General features: G+C 41.4%; 1 protein-coding gene across 1 annotated transcript; it reads right to left on the bottom strand.

Moving 5' to 3' along the window:
* Window positions 1-1,154: 1,154 nt before the first annotated feature.
* On the bottom strand, window positions 1,155-14,262 carry ncaph (non-SMC condensin I complex, subunit H). Its single transcript, XM_079353592.1, has 18 exons — window positions 14,084-14,262; window positions 12,048-12,271; window positions 11,811-11,901; window positions 11,488-11,580; window positions 9,891-10,008; window positions 9,003-9,151; window positions 7,806-7,995; window positions 7,551-7,633; window positions 6,319-6,512; window positions 5,910-6,055; window positions 5,480-5,586; window positions 5,039-5,158; window positions 4,276-4,383; window positions 3,913-4,056; window positions 3,694-3,804; window positions 3,501-3,568; window positions 3,108-3,183; window positions 1,155-1,490 (listed from the first exon to the last, which is right to left on the bottom strand). The coding sequence occupies exons 2-18, from the start codon at window positions 12,263-12,265 to the stop codon at window positions 1,431-1,433; spliced, it is 2,076 nt and encodes a 691-aa protein (XP_079209718.1). The 5' UTR covers window positions 12,266-12,271; window positions 14,084-14,262; the 3' UTR covers window positions 1,155-1,430.
* Between the last annotated feature and the right edge of the window lie 4,310 nt (window positions 14,263-18,572).

The raw sequence follows: 18,572 nt of genomic DNA, 5'->3' as shown, positions 1-18,572 counted from the left end.
TGTCTTATTAAGATTTTATGTTTGAAAAAAGATTTTCACGAGTGCTACTCACTTAATTTGTAATCACCCCTCAGGATGATAGCTAAAGAAACATTTCCATAATGATTATCCTTGAAATCATGTATTTTCTTTATACATTTCACTTAATAATAATAAACATGAGTTAATGTGATTGATTATTTTAACCACATAAAAGGGGCAGCTGTGGATCAGATTGTCTCTGGACAGAAAGGGTTTGATCCCCAGCTGCTTCGTTGGCTGTGTGTGGATGGATTAGACTCAAACACAGCAGCCTCTACCATCACTGTGTGAATGTGTAGGTGTGAGCTGCAGTGTGAAAGAGCTTTAAGGGGTCAGAAGACAAGAAAAGAAAAATACACAAGCTCCTTTAACCATTTACATCATTCTTCATTATTTTATTTTGAAGACTACTTCCCTTCATTCTCTTTCTTGCAGGATGAAACACAACTTGACGGACTCGTCGGCCAATGGGTGGCGTCATACCAAGGTGTTTCCATCATATGTTCACATGACTGGAATAATCCCTGAATCACTCCGTCCTAACATTTGACGTGTTCATGACTGAAGTAGGGGAAAGAAGTGATCCAGGTGTTTAGATCACCTGAAGGTCTTTATGATAGAAACCAAAGAACTGAACATATTGTTCACACACTTTCAGTGTAAAGTGTCAGCCTTCTGTGAGAAGCTCATCAGCCTCTGGTTCTTGTCCGTCCCTGTGGAGAGCCAGTGACACGTTGTCACATCACGTGCACCCTCCCTGTTTCTAACATAACTCAATATCTCTCCATCAGAAACCAAGGAGCAGGTTCAAGATGCTTTTTGATAAGAAACATGTTGATCAGTCTGAAGTGTGTAGCAGCTAGTGGTGAGACGGTGTATGTATCATAATGATTCATATTCATTTCAGTAACTGTGAAAGAGATCAGGTGGCTGCCTGGCTCCTCCCTGTTCCTTGGTGACTGATGACATACTAAGCCCCACCCAGCCGGCACCCCCAAAACCTGACAAACCGGTTCCTCCTCCATCTTGGAGGCTGAGGCCTTCTCGCAGATCAGTCAGGCTGTATATTTTCAAAGTTCACATGTGAAGCTTGTTTGCTAAAAATAGTGCATACACTCCTGGAATAACACGCGTTTTAGAAAAAGGCTTTTATTTGAGTCAATGTACATTTGTTTTGTGGCAGATGAGCGGTTAAATAATGCACACACAGGACGAGCATCCCAAAATAAAAAAACAGACGGCTGATCTGCCTCCGTGGGAAAAACAGCAGAAAACACCTGGGACTATTCTTGATTATGTACGTCTCCAAAAATGAATGAAACCACAAAGAGGGTGACAGAAACATGAGCTATTTTACAACATAAAGACATTCTTAAAAAAAAGCAGGACTCTCCATAAGTCATCTCTCCTCAGTGGCCTTGTTTGATGATGATATCTGACATGTCATCGACCTTCACCAGCTCCAAGTTCTGGGAAACACAAAAACATATTTCACATGAAAAAAAACCAAAACAAACATGAGATACAGATCAGCAAACATCCATATACAGTATCAGGCACACACAAGTCACCTGTGTGTGTGTGATCATATCAGACACAACTGAGCACGACGACAACAACAGGAAAGAGTGAAGGCCTTGAGTTGGTCACACTGCAAAGACTACAGCTGATGGCCAACCACCACGAACGCTGCGTGCATGCGAGAGGCGGTCCGAGTCCGTGACATGAGTAAACTATTTTCACCTTTGAAAATGCCACTGGCGTTATGATCCAGAAGAAGCGACAAATAAGGAGAAACCGCACTAATGGCTAAAAGCACGGATTCTGCATCGGCCTGTGTGCAGAGCTGAAGACGAATAAAACCTCTGAACAGCCAATCAGAAAGATTTCTCTCACTAACAGCGATTTCACATTTCAAATTGGCCTAAAAAAGGCCGATGGGTAACAACGTAGCCGGACACAGAAAAAACTTTCGTGATGACGGTCGAACTAGGACCACCGGCCAATGATCTTCAGGGCGTCTATAAAAAGAGCAGCGGTTCAAAGGAAGCCACAGATATGAGTGCTTTTCATTTTTATTATTAAGGGCTTCATTACAGCTGGCCAACCAAAAGGTCATCGCCTGGATTTAACTACGTAAATAGGTGGGAGCCCCTGATTGGATAATTACTGCATGGGTGATTACGTTTCAGCTGGCAACAATTTCTTAGCCTTCAGTGATGCAGGGAGTAGCTTCTCATTTGTTAAACAATCGTGTCGACTGACAAACCCTGTGGAAAAGATGTGTTTGAGAAGGGTCAGAATGAAACTACTAAACGTGGGGTTAAGAACCGTCCATCGCATTGTTTAAAACTGGAAGAAACATCTTCGACAAAGAAATGTGGTTGGAAAAATCTTGAAATTGTGATCGGCGATCACATCAACGTCTGGTGAAATCAAATGGTAGAAAGACACCAGAAGAACTCGTGTCTGTTTAACGGCGACAGTGAGAGCATTTCCACACGCACAATGTGAAAACAAAATTTAACGGAATAAATCGGGTGTTTGAGCTTTACTTTGGCCAGGCAGTGTATTTGAATAAGAGCATCACATTTGATATTCTAGAAACGGATCAATAACCGACGTCCTCCATGTGATTTTGACATTAAACAGACGTAAACAAGAACTGTGACAAAGTGAGCGAGCGTGCAGGTTATTACCAACATTGCTGCATTGTTTCAAAGCTTGCTCATTTTTTTAAGGGCCTGATATGGGATTTCTGGAGTTGATACTGATATTGGAGAGAAAATAATCAGATCTATCTTCAATAGATCTATGAGATCGACAGAAATGTTCTTTCACACAGTAAACAAAAGATTTATACCACTCAGAGAGTAATGATGTTTATTGTAATTTATACAGCGCCCCCTGCTGGCGAAGGAGAACTGCTAGTGTAAATTCAGTGCTAATTAACTGGTTAATAAATTTAGTCATATTGGCGGATTGAAGCGATAAAAAAAAGTCAGCCGATATCATCAGCCAGCTGATTAAGGTCAGGCTGTGAAACAAGCAGCCATAATGTGCACGAAGGTTCAAACAGAACTCACCTTTTCATTGGCGAGATGAAGCAGAGCAACAAACGCCAGCGGCACAGACAGGTTCTGAGCCATCGTATTGGGCAATCTGGAGCAGCACGAAAACACACAAGGAGAAAAGATTAGGACACAACAACCAAGATGACTAAAACTGTTCAAACCGAATGTCTATAAAAAGGACCAATCAGTGAGATGTGTAGTGAGAGAAGGGGGGGGGGGGTTGACCCGTTTCTTTGCTCCTTTGAGGAAGCGGTAGTTTATAACTGGCTTTAAATGATTTCTACTTTCCAGGCTGTTCTAGTTCAGAGATCACAGGGTGACCACATGACAGGAACATATTAGCATGTATTCTTCCTGGTTCGGGTGCAGCAGTTGTCAGTGACGTGGTAGGATGACTGCAGGTACCTTTGTAATAATGTCTTGGCTGTCTGGCTGAAGACTTTCTCCCCACACACCTCCGGCTTCTCCGCCTCCTGTGGGAGACAAAGAGGCAGAAATCAGGACACACCTAAGCCTGCAGTACTCCACCCCAGTCTGGTGTTTACATTTCAAACTGATGATATGACTCTGTTAAGAGCTGCATACATTGATGACTTACCTCGGTTGGTTTTTCTGGGCTGTCAGTCAGAAGAGTCCACATGCTGTTCTTTAGTCTCTTCATGTCCATTTTCTTTGCCGTCTTAGCGTAGTTGATCTCAATCTTGTTGACCTACACAAACGGATGCATTGTTCTGTGTAACACACTGTATGTGTTCAGACAAACGTTGAAAGGTGGCTCTGACTCTGATCAGAAACACTCTGAGGTCTTTTCACTCACCCTGTGGGGTTCAGGTACCAGATCATCCTCCCCGTAGGTTGAAAGGCCCTCGAGATCCTGTGATGTTGGAGGTATGCTGTCACTTGAGGGCTGTGTATCATCTGTGCTGGGGAGTCCTTCAACGTCGTCGTCACTGTCGCCGCCCTGAACGGACGCATCCACACACACACACACGTCAAAACGATGAACTGTGGATCCTGAGGAGAACACGAGTGCGCTGCTGGAAGATCCCAGCGTTGGTACAAACTGATTGCTTTCATGATACCGACAACATGAACAGACACAAACGATAAACATGATGGAAGAACGCCCGCAGCGACGCCGTCCAATCAAAATGAAAGCCAAGAAAGGAGGAGTTCAGACCTGAAGACCTGGGCAGAAGTTGGCCGTGTCATTGGGGTTGTTGTAGTCGTAATCTCCGATGCCTTCTCCGAGCTCTCCAGACAGCCGCTTCTGGCCCTCTTTACTCAGCTATCAAACAAACAGCACTTTACACTTAGCCACTGTGTCAGGAGCACATTCAGGATCTACATCTTACGTCAGACTGCACCTGTAAAGAATCAACCAGCCAAACTGCTTTCTACATGTTCACACAATTAAACCAGCACATTAGTGCAGCTGTGGCTCAGTGGTAGAGTTGGTGCTCTCTCAACCTGAGGGTCGTGGGTTTGAACCCCAGCTCCTGCAGCCACACATTAAAGTAAGACCCTGACTTTACTTTGAAGTGTCTTTAAAAAAAACGTAAAAAAAAAAAAAAAAAAAAAAAAGAAGTATACAAATTATCCCCATGGGGTAAATTCAAAGACGCACAGACGCACATCTCTGTGCCCGCAGTCATTTGGGGTTAAGTGTCTTGCCCAAGGACACATGGGACATGTTGCTGGCAGGAATCGAACCTTCGACCTTCTGGTTGAGAGACGTCGACTCCGGCCCCGATGTCTCAGCCATCAGTGTGTGAATGAGCGAGCTTTGAGGAGTCAAGAGACAAGCTCAAGTTCATGACATGATTCCACACAGGACAAACATGAACTCTACACTGACCTGCAGCTAACGGACTCCACGCAACAACAGGCTGTTAGTGGGTGTCCACCTTATACTACCGCCGCCCTGAGGAGGGACAACTCACCGAGCTGGACGGTTTGAAGTTGAGCTGAGAAAGCGTCTCTGGGGGAAACTGGAAGTCGGCCGGTAGAGTTGTTTTCTTGTTGCTGGCACTGAGGGCGGACTTTGTGTTGGTGGTGGCGGCCTGTGAAAGGAACGCAGATGATCAGATCCAGCTCTCAAACTGACAGAGGATGAGAAGACAGCTACAAGCAGGACAAGAGACATGTGTCAGGACGACACCTTGGTGAGCAGCCCAGCTGAATTTGTTGGCTGACTAAAGTCTAACTCCCAACCCTTCATTAGTTTATCAATAAAATCCCCCCCCCCCCCCATTTTAAAACGGTAGCTTCCGATTCTCAGACTTTCACGACCCCTCCCTCAGGTGATTCTCTGGGAAACACAGAGTGTCGTCCTCTAACTTTAAAACAAGAAGGTGACACGCTCATCGAGCAGCACGTCTTACTCTCGTGGTGCGAAAGTAGGTGTCAAAGTTGACATCGTCACTGAAGTCGATCTCAAAGGTCTTCTTGGGTTTTCTCTTTCGCGTCTCCTTGTCGGGCAGATGGTCCACTGTGAGACATGAATAACAAGCAGATCATTGTTCCTGTGTTCACGTGTGCAATGAGACCACGAGGCCACAGTACCAGGATGCATCTCTGACATTCTACCATGATTCTATGAACAAAACATGAAGCTCAAAGACACAAGCGACTTGTTGTGGCCACATTAACACTTGTGAAAACCCCCCCCCCCCAAAAAACATTTATTTGGGTTGTTTCAATGTTATTAAAGCGCCGTCTTTACATACATGATAATCAGAAGTGTCTCATGGGCCATCGTCTCCACTCTGACATCACAAGCATCTTTAATTATGTCAGAAGACTTTGACTCACGCTTGTGCTTTGGCTTGAACTGCCAATAGCCAGGCCCCGCCCACGTGGCCATGGTCCTGGGGCTGAAGTATGAATACTCCCTGGGCTGTGAGGACAGCTGCAGACACATGGTGGCGATGTCTCCCTCCCCAATGGGAATCACATCCCTGCAGGAGTTGGATTACAAACCGTGTTCATGGTGTCATGAATAAAATGTCAATGCATTATTTAGTCATCATACATTATGTATGAATTTCACACTAGAAGGTATTAAGGAGGCATGAAGGAGCGGTGGCTCTTTCCCTTTTAGAGAACATAACTGAACTCTAGAGATCATTAGGAAAGTAAAAGAAGAGGGAGAGAAATGTTTCCTCACAATACAAAAATAAAACCAATGAATAAGTTTCAATTGTTCCAACCATGAACATACCTTCCTTTGCCGGAGCCAGAGGCTTCACAACCGTCCTTGTGATCCTTGGATCTGTCCTCACAGTCGCCTTGTCCGTCCTCATAGTCTGCGTCAAAGTCCAGGCAGTCATCTTCTTCGGGCTCGGGCTCAAGCTCGGCGTTGACGTCAAACACGTGCTCCCCCTGCTTCATCCTGTCCAGGAGCTGATTCATCGTCTGAAAGAAGCTGCACCATCAGACACACTCGGAGACAGAAACAGTGTTACTGCGGTATCTGCAGTGTTTGGACGTGCAGATCCTTTGGTTGGAGAATTATCAGAACGTGATCTGCATATATTCATAGCAGATGTTATCTGGAGACACTTTTCAAAGGAGCAGGTAAAAACCTGACTCATTGTGTTGTTACAAAGACCCAGCAGTAATCCTTGTATGCATGTGTTTGCATGCTAAAGACGAGGGGTGCAATAACGCCCCTTCTTCAGTAACCATAACACGTCCACACTCAAATCCCTCCCGGGGACAGTCAGAGGAAAGTTTGTAATCGATGCATCTTCATAGTCACACATTCAGAGGCAATGCTTTATCAAACTTTCCAAGAGCTGCAGATGTCAGAGCACTTTTCATGCTAAAGTTTGTTTTTCATTGAAGCTCTATGGAAAAATGTACATCATTATATAAAGGTGAATGAAGGAGAGTTTCAAAGATAGAAATCAGGCAGTTCTCTGCCTGAAATGTCGAAAAAGACATTTCTTTTGCATTTGTGGTTTTTAACGGGAAATATTAGAGCGTAAAGCGTGACAGAAACATTGAGCAGCAGAAACTGAAGAGTCCAGTTTGGATTGTTTCATAGTGGAAAAGAGAGTGAACAGAAGACCTGCTGTGTATACTGTGCATGTAGCTCCACGCTGCTGTGTTTTTAATGTTGGCCATGACGCTGGAACGTGGAGAGCTAAATCTTCTCAGGTTGTAAGCAACAGAAAAGTCTGTATGCCGTGTTTTCCCCTTCCTCTGCGATGTTGTAAATATAAAATAGGGCCTAAACTTTATCCATAAATATTAACCTCATCACTCCTAACCTGCCTACTGAGGCTGGATCCGACCAACTGGACAAAAGCTTTTCAGCTTTTCTTTCCAGCTTGGACCAGCATGAGCTGAACTAAAGCAACTATAACAGGAGAGGGGCGCAGCGAGCCAAAGAGGGGGATACAGGAAGGCTCAATCATAAGGTCTAAGTATGATGTTTGTTGGTCTAACCTGCTCAGGGTTCCAGCTCGTGAAGGAGAAGTCCTGCAGGGACGGGCAGATGGCGCTCTTCTCTTGTGAACGCTGGAGTGCAGCTTGCAGAAACACATAAAGGAAGATGGTTATAATTCATGTTCTGTTCTGGACAGCCGTTCAGAAAATCACACACTGGAACAGTTTTAAATGGCTGCCTGATAATTAATGTCAAGGAATGGAGGATGACATTTGTCGTGGGCTTGGTAGAGTATACTGTACGGTTCGTTGTACCCATGAATGGAGATGCAGAGACTCCCTGAGGAGAGGGAGGAGAGTAGGAAGGCCTGGACTGGAGGAGAGTCATGTAAGAGGGAAACAGCAGCTCGCAGCGATTGTTCTCACTGAAGAGAACGGACAGGAAGACACCAGCTGTGCTGCTCTCGTCAAAAGAAGAAGCCATCCTGTGAAACATTGGGTCCACCTGGGTAAGAAAGACGACAGCTCATTCAGCAGGAACACAGAACGAAGATGATTCCTATTCTTAATGTCCTGAAACAATCGTTCTGTCTTTTAATTCATGTCTTCCTGCTATTGGAGGCTCGAGGATGAGCACAGGATTCAAAACTGTGACACAGTCATTATTGAGACCAAAGAGAAATCTGCAATCTACATTATGGCTCGTCACAGACATACTGTGTTGGAAACTCTTCAGCCATTAATGTCCACAGTGTAGTTTTGATTTCCTCCACACTTGTAGTTCCAACTGAGCTGAGAACAAATAACTCCACGTTTTTATCAGTCTCAGTGTGAGGCTACGATGCTCGTTTTTCAGCTGTTGGTCTTTTTATCCAATCAGTATCAGGATTCAGCGTCAGACATTTATCACCTGTACACTGCAGATATGATCCACAGTTTCCAGTTATACATTTGTAACCCTCAATTAGGAGATCTTTAGGGTTTGAGGCAGGACATTCATTCATGCATTCTGGGTATCTGCAGTCTGTCAAAGCGACTTTTTAAAATCAAACTAGAGAAATGTAACTTCACAGCTGAAGAACTATGAAGCTCAGGCGGATCAGTTTAATAACTGAATAAAAAGTGGTGCTGTTGCAGTTAATGTTCATGTGGAGAAAGCTGCCTTCAAGCACATACAGCCGTTTTCATTTAGAAGTAAAGATTTGATAACATATCCGAAAATCCATCCATTATCTCTCTGCTTTACTGCGAGCGGCGGGGTTACGCCCTGGACTGTTCGCCTGTCAATCACAGGGCTGACAAGCAGCCACACTCACACCTACAGGCCATTCAGAGTCACCACTGAACCTCACGTGCACGTCTTTAGACTGCAGGAGGAAGCAGGAGGCCGCTGAGAACCCACGCATGCACAGGGGGAACATGCAAACTCACCTCACCATCATGCTTTAAAAAAAGTAGGTGGGAGTGATTTGATTTGTAAACACTCATCGCTCTGGTGAAATGACGGCATACCTCGCACTTCCTCTCAGAATCAGCACTATTTATGTTGCTCAGGTTCTGCTCCACCGTCCTCTTGGGGGGTCGTTTTTTCTTTGGCTGCTTGGCAGTCACTTCACCTCCTGCAACCCCGTCCTCTCCATCCTCCTCCTTCAGGCCGTGCTCTGCATAAACAAAGAGAGAAAAAAACACAGTTTGGGTATATATATATATATATATATATATATATATATGTAGGTAGGAGAAGGCGACATTCTCCATGTATTCATATGACTCATTAACAACTCATGCAGTGAACGCTAACGAACATGGCTTCCCTGTTTTATGTGCAAATGAACAAAAAGCCTGATTCCCGTTCATGAGCCCTATGAATGAAGAGTCTGTGAAGCAGACTCAGCACAGAAAGTGAGACGGGCACTCGTGTTATTGAGCTATTAAGGAAGAATAAAACTTTGATGTTCTTCACTTGCAGAAAGCTCCTGACATTTGCAGGAGGAGCTGCATGTTTGAATGTAAACAGCTGAATAATTTGCTGGAGTTTGTCCTCCAGCAGCTAAACTGAGCCAGAACCACGTCTGAGGTTTGGACTTTATTCATGTCAGTGCAGCATAGATCGCTGTTCTGTAGCCAAATCATACTGTACAGGATCTTAAACAACGGACTGTTTTACTTTGTTTACGTGCAAAACGCTAAAGACGAGCTGTTTCAGGTTATAATAGTTGCTGCTGCTCCACAAGTTGAAACAGGATGCTTGTAGCTTTCTACGAGATCTTATTTGCTCATTTTGAGTTGTTTTTAAATATGATGAAGCCCTGCTGTGATTAATGATATCAATTATTGACACCCCAATTTATTAAAACAATGAGGAAAAAAAGCCCATCATCCCATAGCAGAGGCTCTCACCCTCTCCAGGTTTGGTCTCCGCCCCGAGGCCACCCAGCACCCTGTAGGCATCAGCATGAACAGCATCCACCCTAACAGCGTAGATCTTCGTACTGGCATCCAACGTGCCAGCTGCGACCTTAAGGAAGAAAAACAAAGACATGAAGGGGCTGAGAAATAATCAGCAAGCGACTGTTCGGTCACACGTCACGAGAATCATCGAATAAAGTAAGGACTGATAAATTCATGACTGAGGATGATTTAATGAAGGATAAAAAGGGAACCTCCAGTTGTTCTAGCTTTCTACATATCAGTTACAAAAAATTAATTCAACTGTGTTTTTGAGTTTTTCCCCACACTCCGAGAATTATTTAACTTGTTTTATGTTGTTGGAGTGATACATAAGTAAAGAATCTTTTATGAGACTAAATCTGCAAAATGATCCAAAAGCTAAGTCATTTAACAAGTAATGTATGAAGAAACTATTTCAAAACATTTCTTTGGGGCGCCGGTAGCCTATTGGTTAGTTTGCACCAAATCCATGTTTGAAGGAAGACTGAGTGACATGTCTGTCCTGTGTGAATGTGTGTGTGAGTCCTGACTGTCTACAGTGAGGGAGAAGCTGGAGTCCTGCTGGCTGTGTTGTTGTCAGAGCTGTGTTTACATGGACGGGACGGCCGGCTCCTCCCCTTCAGTATAAAAGCTGTTTTAATCAAGGACTAGAGAGAAGAAGAACATACTCACTGATTTGAATGTCACAAAAATGTTTTTAGATCACGCTGAAGCAACAAGCTAACTAAAGCGCGCTAACATTAGCATGCTAACACAACAAAGCATGACACAGGTGATGGCAGCTCGGGGTGCGTCGCTGGATGTTAGCGGAGGCCTCAGTAAAGAGGAGGCGTGGCCAAACAGCAGTTTGTTTTGGTTTCATGCTGGAGCTCCAGAGCGAACGTCACACATTCTTCCTTAAAAAATGTATTTACTGCTCCCCCCCCCCGCTGTGTGTGTGCACTTCACCGCTTACCAAGTGGACTACACAAAACTTTCAAGAGTGCCTGGATGTTAGACCTGAGGGATCACGTCAAGCTTTATGAAGACTGGTTCTGATCAAATCAACAAAATAAAAGCTTACCAAATTACAACTCACACACAGTCTGGCCCCCATTTTTCATGACTATGCAGTAGTTTCCACTTCATTATTATGAGGAACAAAATGTACTTCAATCATGTTACACTAAGGCTGCAACCACGGAGGGTTCTGAACACTCTTCATTTCATTTGTAATTTCTTATTAAAAATAGAAAACATAATTGTTATTCTCCAACACTCCCATTTTATTTTTCTCATCTCTCACCGGCCTTTTATATTTTGAGCTCCTTTAGCTCTACAACATGTGGGAGCTTTAGATGCCAGTGTCTGTAATGTTTAAAATAATGTTTCTATCTTGTTGTCTTTAAAGTTCCATTATTATAATGGTATCTTTAAGAAAAAAAAAAAAAAACAGGGTCACAGCTTCAGTAAAAATAAAATAAAATTTACTTAAAATAAAAGCATCTGATTCATCTTCAAGAGAGTGAAGAACAAAGATATGTACATAAGATAACAAACATCCTACCTTGAAATTTGTGAGCTCAGAGTCCTTCTGTTTGAGAATGTCGGCCATGTAATCGATCAGATGCAAACCAAAGGCATTTTTAGTGGTGATTTTCTGCCATTAAAGAAAAACAGTCATTAGTGTCATATCACTCTTATGCTAACTATTCCAACAGCAAAAGATAAAAAATGAAAGAAAATCATAAAACACAAAGAATATGTTGGACACAACAAGACAAACATCCAGTTCTCTTATTATTTCCAAATGGCATCCTGTGTCAAACACCACATGTGACCTCCCAGGTACTCTGTATGCAGACGCACAGTGCACACACACACACTTACATTTTCCGTGGAGAGTTTGATGCAGGTGGAGTAGTGCTCTGAGATCTGAGCATTTGACAACTTGGGCACAGCGGCAGGAGTCCCTGCAGCGCTGCATACAAAAAGGAGATCATCTTTAAGCTCTTATAACTTATTGAGGCCATAATTTAAAATGTTTATATACATCCAAAACAGCTGATTAACATTCAAGCTCATCATCATTGTATCTATGTACAAAGCACACAGTCTTCTGGTTACCTGTTAGTGGCAGTGTCAGTGAAGGAGGAGTCACTGGCAGCTTGAAGGTCGATGACTCTCGACCTTCTGCGCTGACGCCGCTCCTGCTCGTCATCATTGCCGGGGAAAGCTGACAGCAGCGGGGTGCTGCATGCTGCGGGGGAGAGACCCTTGTTTTTCAAAGAGGATGAAGTCCATCCTGGACGTATCCTCGAGACAGGCGTGGAGGCTGCACTCATCTTTAGCTTGAAAGAAAAAAAACAACACAATGACAATTTTTGATTTGCTTGAAATCGAGAAAATAAAGACAGACTGGTATTGTTACGTGACATGTTGTTGGATGATCAAAATGAAAAAAGGGAAGTTGCAAACTGTCAAGTGTTTTTTTTAAACCAGATTCTCAGATATAAAATCATTAAGTGTAGATTTCAGAGTTGCTGATTAGCCTTTGTAAGCATTTATTTTTTTTATAAAATGATGTAGCACTTAAACGTCAGCGTATTTAAACTCTTAGTTCTTGCTGTGTTTTTTTCCCTAATTCTATTTAATGACCAGCAGTAACTGTGTGTTATTTCAGTATCTTATAGTGCTGCTTGATTATGGCAGAAAACCTAATCATGATTATAGTGATTGATGCTGAGATGAGGATTGTTAAACACAGGCATCTTTAAGTCTAATGATGCTTTTTTAATCTCAAAAGCCTCGCCGGGGACCGGGGTTGAAATTGAGCCATGGCTATAAACATTTTACATATGAAGAAATCTTTATTGCATGTGTCCCTGTTCAATAATAATTATAAAAAAACATGATTACTGGTTGATTGGTTCAGCATAACAGGAATTAACTAACACACTGTTGTTGTTTTTTTTAACTTTTTGTTTTATTGTCTTTTTAAAGGGATACTTCACCCATTTGCATGAAACTGTGTATCATTAGAAACATGGTAGTAGTGTTGAATGGTCGTGAATTCAGCCCTCATTTTGCCCTGAGACGAGAAAAATGTGTTTTTCTTTGCTTGAAAGTTTTAAAGTATCCCTTTAAAACCTTGCATGTAAGGTGTCCTTGGGTTTTTTGAAAGCCGCCCTCAAATAAAATGTATTATTATTATTATTATTACTGTATTACTGAAAACAAGAGCAGTCATCGTTTGATCTCAGTGATCTGGTTTTGACCGTTGTAGAAATAAACATTGTAATTTAAATTATAAAATCCCATCAACCAGTCGCAGTAAATTCAATTTGTAGATTTGGTGGGGAAATTTGAAATTGTGAGAAGGGAAAAAGTCGATGCTTTACTTTCTGAACTGAAAACACAAACCTAATTTAAGGAAATAATGGGTCCCTGAACAGTTTGGAGTTAAAAAGCGACGTGGAGAGTTACGTTTGTGGGCCCCACATACATAATGTCTTTTATAGGATTTTATCTTCAAACAATTACAGGGAGCAGATTTACCTCTGAGGACAGTTTGTTAGTTATGAAAGTATACCACATAATCTGTACATTTCTCTACCAAAACTCCATTTTAGTGCCCTTTAAGTAATTAAACCAAACGTGTTATTCACACATTCACCCCTTTCAGAAAAGAGTAAACTCTCAGTGTCTTTATTTGCTCTAAGGTCATTCTACATTTTGGTAAGGAAAGGTCAGTAAGGAGGAGATGGATCCTGACTTTAAATCTGAATAAAGGAATATCTTCAGGGAGTCCTTTAAGAACAGCTCGAGACACTTAAAACTCATTCAGTGGGAACCTTTGCAAAAGATGGATTAGCAGCTTGTATGTAGAGTAGAAACTACTTTTACATAAAGTCGTCTCTAAAATGTGCCTTTTGTTTTTTTCTAACAGTACAAATCTCTCTAAAATCAACTAAAGAGTGGAAAATAACTCAGGCAGTCCATCTTCGGAAAGATAGTTATGGTTATTAAACTCTCTTTACACGCTACCTGTAGTTAGCATAACACAAGCGTTAGCATTAGCATGAAGCTGTTCTGGCTGTTTTGTTTGCTAGCTTTCAAACACCAACGACTCTTCCTCCAAACGTCTTGTTTCCTAAACATACCTCGACGCGCCAAATCCTTTATTCAACAGGTGAGACTTTCTTCAGCGGATTTTCTTGCAGCTTTGCTTCCAACAACAGAGAGCTGCAGTTATTCTTCCCGTACAGCGTTTGAATTTTGCGCCGAACGGTTTACGTAACGCCACTATACGTCATGACGTTAGGTAACGCCCATTTGTAAGGATTGACGCAAAGACAAGTGCCAGTCGTTATCATCATCATTTTAATCCTCGAAAAACACATTGAAGGACATATATATATCCTTCAATGTGTTTTCATGTTTTCATTTATATATATATATATACACACACACACACACACACACACACACACATATATATATATATATATATGTAGAGAGAGAGAGAGAGAGTATATAGTATAGAGTTGAGATATAGACACACAAATATATACACATATATATGTTAAAAGCAAAAATCTATCAAATCAAAAACTAAAATTTTGAATGAATATGTTGATCTTAAAATAGATAGAACGATAGACAGACAGACAGACAGACACTTTATTGATCCCGAGGGAAATTCAAAATGTCTTTGAAGCAAATTCCAGGTGGAACCTGCAGGACTTGTTGTTAGTGCTATTAAAGCATATTGGGTGTTTTGTTTCCCATCATTTTGTTCCCTTTATTCTGTTTCTCACACTCTGTACATGTGGGAAGAGTCACCCAGGCTCTTTCTCACTGGACTCCATCTCCTTCTCAGCCTTGGGAGATGGTAAATAGTCATGTAGTCTCTTTTCTCACACTAGGGGATAGATTGTGCCCTGCCAGGTGGGCAGTGGCTCTATGTGGCGTGATGGGGGAGTGATCTGTGTAATGTGATGGAAATGTATAAGTGTTCATGTTTGCCTTTTCTCTGGGCCTCTTTCTCTCCTCACCGTGTGAGAGAGGGGTCTTCGAACGCTTATCTTGCCTTCGAATAAATGTTCATTGAGACCAGATCGATCTTGGGGTTCCTTTTTGAATAGATCTTCTCACTCTTTATTTTCACTCTTTGGTAATGGGAAAAAATTCCACAACACCTGGAAGTTTTCTTCATGTGATGCAAAAAGCGTCATATTGCATGTAAATGGGTGAAGTATCCCTTTAAACACAGAGTCAGTCATTTTCTCCAGATACACTTTTTAAGATTTTGGTTGAAATTGTCTTTAGATACTGACAGTAATTAATAATTTATTTATACCTTTAAAATACTTACATTAAGTACCCTTCGCACTAAAAAGTGTAAATAAAAACTCAAGCTCTAAAATTTTTATAAATTATAGGGTTTTTTTTATTTTTTTTTTATAATGTTATGAACCTGCATCAGTCCTAATCATACATATCAAATGTTAATAAATTTGTTTATTTTTTAACCCTAAAATTGCCATGTTTTTGTCATGACACAACCCTATTTTATGGTCTAAAAGTCACAATGAATGATTAATTTTCAATATATTTCATGACAACTTGATTATTTATGGCTTGATTATTGCAGCCTGGTATATGTGAAAGATTAGCAGCAACATTTATTTATATGCATCGTTATTTTTTGTTCAGTGTCAAATACTCACACTATGTAACCTTAACCCTTACCCTATATGGTAAAAATGACATCATTAGGAAAGGACTCCCTCAGAGCACACACTTAAAGCCCCATGCTTCAAATTAAGGGGAGAAATGAGAAGATGCATGTTTTGTACTTTATATTCAAGCAGGATCAAAAATAATGATTTGAATAGGTTTCAATTTTACAGTCTATGGTTTCAATGCACACTTTTTAGTGCGAAGGGTGCATAACGTATTTCATGCTATGTTGTTTACAAAATGCTAAAAATAGAAAATGCATGGCAAAATTACAGAACACTCAAAAATGCACAACCTTGAATAAGTCATCAACAATATGCATGAAAAAATGATAAAATATGCAAGAAATAAAAAGTCAAAAACACTAAAAAGTGCAAAGGTGCGATAGAGGGGATAGAAATGAAAAAAATCTGTCATCTGTAGCAGTTATAAACACGTAAAAAACTACAACCAATGACGGCACTCGGTACACGTTTTATAAACCAATCAAGCCTCTCTACTATATGCAGCCCACACAAAGCATGAGCTGAAATCAACTTCTGGACCAATGACATAAATGCATGTAGATTAGGGGCGGGGCTTTTAAGGGAGCACAGAGGGGAGGGGGTGTGTGAATGACGGAGAGGATGCTATTTGTAAAATCACTCTAGTTTTCAAAAATTACCAACCCTGCCTTTATGTTTGATCATAGAGTAAACTAACGTTATTACTAAAGTCATTACACATAGTACAATTCTCACTCAGTATAATTGATATGATCCAAGTTGTCATCATCAGTGGCAACAGTCTTTCCCCAATTGAAAGAGGAGCTAAAAATTGAAGCTCTTTCCCTGGCACAGGAATGAGTCCTAAAACCCGGACGTGAGTTAGCATGTTAGCGCCATGGGTTCTAAACTCTAAAAGTCTATGGGGATTTTGAATAGGTTTGTGGTTAGACACCTGAAATAAGGTCTGTGGTTAACACAAGTTTAAGAGATTTTGACGTTTTGTTAGACGCGATAAACTATGTTAGCTAAGACCCCCACTAGGGAATTTTACGCGTGCTTAAAACGGCAGATGCTAACAAGTGGCTAAATGAGACTCAAGTGGTTGTCGGGGAGATTAAACGTCATCACGCTGGGAACTTTCTCACTAATCCTTCTTATAGCCTCTAGTCATGTTTTTCATTGCTCTTGCAAATATTTGGTTAATTAAGTTACGGTCTCGCTAGCTTGTCAAACCCGCTGATTAAATCGATGAAGCATAGCGGTTGTGACGTCAAAATCAACTGATCACCGTGTTGTTAGCTTGGAGCACAACGTTAGCTTTTTACTTCTCTCGGCTGCATTAACTCTTCAAACGTCATATAAATGATGTTCATCTGTAAAGATTATCCCGCTGAACAAACAGCTACACATCAGAAACGTTGAGCTTATTTTCTGCTATGATCCAAAATCCAATGCAAAAATCCCACAGGAGAATTTTCATAGGAACCTCTGGTGTAGTTACTTCCGGGTTGGCCTGCAAAAATACGTCCTCACTATTCCACTATATAAGCTCAAGCTTGAAGCCTTTATGATTGTAATGAAGCATGTGTGACATTAAACAAATCCTGACATCATTTATGTTGTGTAAACTATACTGTATACACTCTGACCAGAACAGTTGAAACAAATATCTCAAATTCCTTCACTTCATCAGAAAAACATTCTTGTCGTATCTGGTTTTAGTCGTGGTTTCTTACATGCTATGTGCAGAAGTGTTTTTGTAATGGATATAAGATTGTGCTGGTGAAATTATTAAGACCGCATGTTACAAACTAATTTCACTGGTCTGTGATTGATTGCTTTGGATTTACTGTTTGTTTTACACTTCCGGGTTTGCGCCACTAGGGGGAGCGTGTTGTCTGAGCCTCATTCATTAAAACGAATGAGAGGCAGCAACAGCCTTACAGGTAAGAATATTGTATAAAAGTAAATGAACCAAGGTACATAGGTTTTGTAAGTTCACATGGACAAGAGATGTCATGTGTTTTCCGTGTATTAAGTAGTTTGGTTGTGTTTATTGCGTGGTCTGAGTGTGAATGTGGTTGCTGTGTTGCGCGCATGTTAGCATGTTAGCATGTTAGCTGGATCGGGAGCACGATAGAGACACGTTTGGTGCGTCTGCTGAGAGTGCTCATGTTTGAGTCATGTTTGTAGTGAACAATTACAGTTACTTATTGCAGTTACTTAATACAGTTTAAATAAGGAATACATTGCATATATATTTCTTTGGGTGCATTATTGTGTGCAGGGAAAATGTAATGTGTGTTATTGCATGATTCAATGTTTCATTAAAACGAATGAGAGGCAGCAACAGCATGTTTTGTTTCTCTCTTTATTTCTCCCCTTACAGGGGTGTAACATTTTTGTGAAGAACTGCTCATGTGATTTATGTTCATGGCATTAACACTGGAATGACTCTATGCATGTCACATGTGCATGCACTATTTAAACTACATATAATTACATATGCATACACAAGAGAACACACGCACGCACACACTTACACACCCACACACACATGGATGCAGCAGAGCCTGACAAATGAAAAGCATGCATCTCTTTATCAGAGACCTCAGCTTGTTTTAATCATCTGATTGATTTTCTCTGTCTGGTCATTGATGGGAGATGATGAGGATTATTTAGCGACTCAATCTTTCTCAACTCTCTCCCGTGTCTTGATTCCCCTGGGAACGCTGCTGGCTCTCTGCGGGGGAGGTTTTACAGTAATTTTCTGACTTCCACTATGTTCTTGTCTTACATTTAGTTACCCCTTATGTCAACCATATCAGGCCTGGGCTTGGAAAATGACCTAGTGAGGAAGCTGTGTTGAATGGGAATAATGAATAGTGTGTGACAGAAAATCAGTTTTCCTGAAACAGCG

Source organism: Symphodus melops, assembly GCF_947650265.1.
Source record: "Symphodus melops genome assembly, chromosome: 1".
Lineage (NCBI taxonomy): Eukaryota > Metazoa > Chordata > Actinopteri > Labriformes > Labridae > Symphodus > Symphodus melops.
The sequence above is the reverse complement of the archived record's forward strand: the minus strand, read 5'-3'. Positions and strand labels throughout refer to the sequence as shown.